General features: G+C 50.7%; 1 protein-coding gene across 1 annotated transcript; it reads left to right on the forward strand.

The window, feature by feature from the left end:
- The first annotated feature begins 203 nt into the window (after positions 1-203).
- LOC113563299 (protein twist-like) lies at positions 204-1,256 on the forward strand. Its single transcript, XM_026974724.1, has one exon. The coding sequence runs from the start codon at positions 204-206 to the stop codon at positions 1,254-1,256; it is 1,053 nt and encodes a 350-aa protein (XP_026830525.1).
- The last annotated feature ends 3,288 nt before the right edge of the window (positions 1,257-4,544 follow it).

Genomic DNA, 4,544 nt, shown 5'->3' on the forward strand with positions numbered 1-4,544 from the left:
ATTTTTAATTAAATTTAAAATCTCTTTCGACGGGTCTTCATAGAGGCAGAATCAGAAATAATGTCATCGAAATTTATGTGTTTTTCGTTAGACATGCGCTCAACGCTCGCTCTCTACCGCGCTACATCGCTTATTGGTTTTTAACGCATTTTGCCGCCCCTCAAATTTTGCTTCTGTGGGCCCGGGCCCACTCTGGCCCCCTTATGTTGATCCTAGGCTTCAGTGACGGTAATTCCAACAGCGACTCGTCGGTACCGAGCCAGTACGACCAGCACTTCACGCCATTCATGTCGCAATTGACGGACCTTAGCAGTCCGCCGCAGCAGCATCGCACGATGTCGGCTTATTCACATCCTCATTATTCACATCAAGCCGATTACAACCATCAATTGGTATTCAATAATGGGCCTAAACTCAATTTTAATCCTAATCTTTCGCCTCTTTTGGATCCGATGCTTACAGGTAAAATCATAAGGAGTTTCTCACTGAGTTACGCTGACAATGAGCGGCGGCGGCAGTCGACCGAGAATTCGTCGGAGTTCCTGCCGGAATACGGCAAGAACATGTACGTAACGTCACCGCATTTCATGTTTTCGCCTAAAGGTTGCAACGAGGACGAGATTAACGCGCTCGGCTCTGTTCAGTCGGTCCACGGCCAGGCTTCCTATCACCCTACGGACAGGAATGTGGTGGAGTACAAGACCGATCAGCAACAACAAGTGGTTGATCATCATCCTCTTCGGAGATACAATGAGCAGATGCAGGTGAAATCGTTTGACCAGAGTGTCCAAACGGAATTACTCTCATCATCTTCATCGTCAACATCAACGAGAAGTTACAGTGTCACGAACGACATCAAGTCCGTCACAAAAAGACAGAAATTAAACGACAGTAGCAGTAACAACAATAATGACAATAACAGTAAAAACAACACGAACGACGACGACGACGAGGTCGACAGTGAGGCGAGTGCGACGAAGAGGAGACCACGAAGGAAAAATAGTGCGACTGATGCGGACATCCAGAGACCTAGAACGATGGCGACCGTGCGGGAACGACAGCGGATGCAGAGCTTCAACGAAGCATTCTCCGCCCTGAGGAAGATCATACCAACCCTGCCAAGCGACAAACTTAGCAAGATCCAGACGCTGAAGCTAGCTGTCAGGTACATCGACTTTCTCTATCATTTGCTGAAGACGAATGTAGACGGCGGTGACAGCGACGAAGAGACTAGTAAGTTTTTTGAGTTTTTGTAATGTTTTCCTAAAGTTTTGAGTCTTGTAACGTGGATCTGCGCAGAGTAATCTATACAAATGCATATCGATATCTCAAAGAAAGGAGAGAGAAAAAAGAGGAGGACGAACCGATAGATAAAGTCTATAGGGATCAAGATTTAATGATTAATGCTGAAACAATATGCTTTAAATAACAGATTTTTACCCGTACGATCAGAGTTTCAATTGATGTAGTGCCAATCTCATTACTTCTCACACATATTATGTAGATATTAACTTATCTAGATTTTCACACTTCTTGTGTGGATTTTAAATAACATTACAAGTGCAGGAATAGTCTTGCTCTTTTGTCGTGTTGGGCAATCCTTTATGATTTAGATGACCAACTCGTGGCGATACTGGAAGGATGTTGGAAACTTATACCGAATGTGTATCGCTTGGAGCGACGCTTGAAGATCATTTCCGTTGGCACCTTCTTTCCCTCAGGATAGCTGTCACTCGGCCGTTCCGCAACGGAACGCGCGCGAGTCTCATCTGGTAAAGCGAATGATTAGAGGCCTTGGGCCGAAACGACCTCAACCTATTCTCAAACTTTAAATGGGTGAGATCTCTGGCTTTCTTGAATTATGAAGCCACGAGCATCTCGGATCAGAGTGCCAAGTGGGCCATTTTTGGTAAGCAAACTGGCGCTGTGGGATGAACCAAACGCAGAGTTAAGGCGCCCAACTCGACGCTCATGGACACCATGAAAGGCGTTGGTTGCTTAAGACAGCAGGACGGTGGCCATGGAAGTCGGAATCCGCTAAGGAGTGTGTAACAACTCACCTGCCGAAGCAACTAGCCCTGAAAATGGATGGCGCTGAAGCGTCGAGCCTATACTCTGCCGTCAGCGGCAAGTGGGGCGGCCGCACCCCCCTCGCGGGGCCGCGGTCGTCACGAGGCCCTGACGAGTAGGAGGGTCGCGGCGGTGTGCGCAGAAGGGTCTGGGCGTGAACCTTCCTGGAGCCGCCGTCGGTGCAGATCTTGGTGGTAGTAGCAAATACTCCAGCGAGGCCCTGGAGGACTGACGTGGAGAAGGGTTTCGTGTGAACAGCCGTTGCACACGAGTCAGTCGATCCTAAGCCCTATGAGAAATCGCATTTCGATGACGGCGGATATACCCGAGTGCTGTTCACTCCCCGCCCTCTCTCTCTCTCTCCGGAGAGCAGCGGGGGCCGGCGGCAGTGCGCGGTGACACTTGTGGTGGCTGCGCGAGCGCGAACTCTCGGTGGTTCAATCAGAGAGACGACGACTCGCGGACACGCGCAAGCCGAGCCGCGCAGCCGACGGTGTTGTGCGCGAAACAAGGCACACGCCCGTCGGGCGAAAGGGAGTCCGGTTCCTATTCCGGAACCCGGCAGCGGAACCGCATACAATTCGGGCCCTCGTAAGAGTGTTCGTCGGGGTAACCCAAAATGACCTGGAGACACCGTCGGGAGATCCGGGAAGAGTTTTCTTTTCTGTATAAGCGTTCGAGTTCCCTGGAAACCTCTAGCAGGGAGATAGGGTTTGGAACGCGAAGAACACCGCAGTTACGGCGGTGTCCGGATCTTCCCCTCGGACCTTGAAAATCCAGGAGAGGGCCACGTGGAGGCGTCGCGTCGGTTCGTACCCATATCCGCAGCAGGTCTCCAAGGTAAAGAGCCTCTAGTCGATAGATTAATGTAGGTAAGGGAAGTCGGCAAATTGGATCCGTAACTTCGGAATAAGGATTGGCTCTGAGGAAGCGGGCGTGTCGGGCTTGGTCGGGAAGCGGGTCTGGCTGACGTGCCGAACCTGGGCGAGGTGAACGGTCGGCGTTCTCGCGCCGTTGCCGGGATCCGAGCTCGATTCCGTGCCTTGGCCTCCCGCGGATCTTCCTTGCTGCGAGACTTCCGTGGCGGCGCGAGCCGTCGTGGTCGTCCTCTTCGGCCGCCATTCAACGCTCAGCTCAAAACTGGTACGGACTAGGGAATCCGACTGTCTAATTAAAGCAAAGCATTGCGATGGCCCTCGCGGGTGTTGACGCAATGTGATTTCTGCCCAGTGCTCTGAATGTCAACGTGAAGAAATTCAAGCAAGCGCGGATAAAACGGCGGAAGTAACTATGACTTTCTTGCAGAGCCAGAGTGTATCTATCACGGACCCGGCGCATCTCTGGACGGGTACCTCCACGCGGTCTTTCCCGGTAACGGATGGTGTCGGGAGGCACTGTTCGGCTAACACCCGTTTCCTCAAAGCTAGAGGACTCTGGTCTTGACTAATTTTTCCTGCCCACGCAAGAGTTCCCTGGTGGGTCAGTCAGACGGGTTTTACGCCGTGCTGGCACGGCCGGATCGGAAGTCTTGATAGTACGAATACGAGCAAGGAAAACTGAAGGGAACATCGCGTTAATTCTCGTTATATGTTGGGAGATCCGTGCAAACAGAGAGTACCACCAGCCAACTTGCCAGGTACTCTACGAGCCGGACTCCGTTGTTGCTGGTGACCATGCCGGGCCGAAATATGGAAAGTCCGCGGAGAGCAAACCGCGCAGAGAATAGCCAAACGCCTCGTCATCTGAGTAGTGACGCATTAACAGCAGAACTGACTACCAGGCAAAGCGGCCTATAAAGGCGGGTTTGCTTCCGTCCAGATAAGCTGGACTGACATGGCAAGTGAGCGTGCCATATATTACGTCCCATTAACATCAGACAATGCAAGCGATTCACGGACCGTCGCTAACCCCGATCGCACAACCTAGGAGAAGTGGGACACACGCTCATCTGCAGACTCGCCTGTCTGCGAGTCTTGTACGGTCTCACAATCTCTTTTAGGCCGATTCCACAGGCATATGTACTAGGGTGGGCCGAAAAATGAAAATATTTTTTGATCGAATTGTAATAGTGTGAAAAACTTGCCCACTTATACCAGTAATATCTGTGCAAAAGTTCAACTCGATTGGATAATATCTTCTGTTCTGAACCTGAGCTTGAAGTTTCGATATTTTAGTCGAAAACACCGAAATGTACGTTATAACAACACCGTCTTGTTTATCACTACTATTGCGTTCCGAGGCTTGTAATGCGACGCAGAGTCATTATTTTGTACTCCTAATTTGAGTTAAAGCCCTTGTTAAGCTCAGAACCGGAGAAGAGAAGGACGAACGAAATGCCAAAAATGAGCATTTTGACTATATTATACATGCGTAGCTCCTTGCTCACTCGAACAATCGCAAATGACCCAGAACCCACCACGTGGAGGTGGCTGCACTTCGGGTTCCTCCCAAGCCCTACCCAACCACCCAACCAT

This window comes from Ooceraea biroi, chromosome 13, assembly GCF_003672135.1.
Source record: "Ooceraea biroi isolate clonal line C1 chromosome 13, Obir_v5.4, whole genome shotgun sequence".
NCBI classification, from domain to species: domain Eukaryota; kingdom Metazoa; phylum Arthropoda; class Insecta; order Hymenoptera; family Formicidae; genus Ooceraea; species Ooceraea biroi.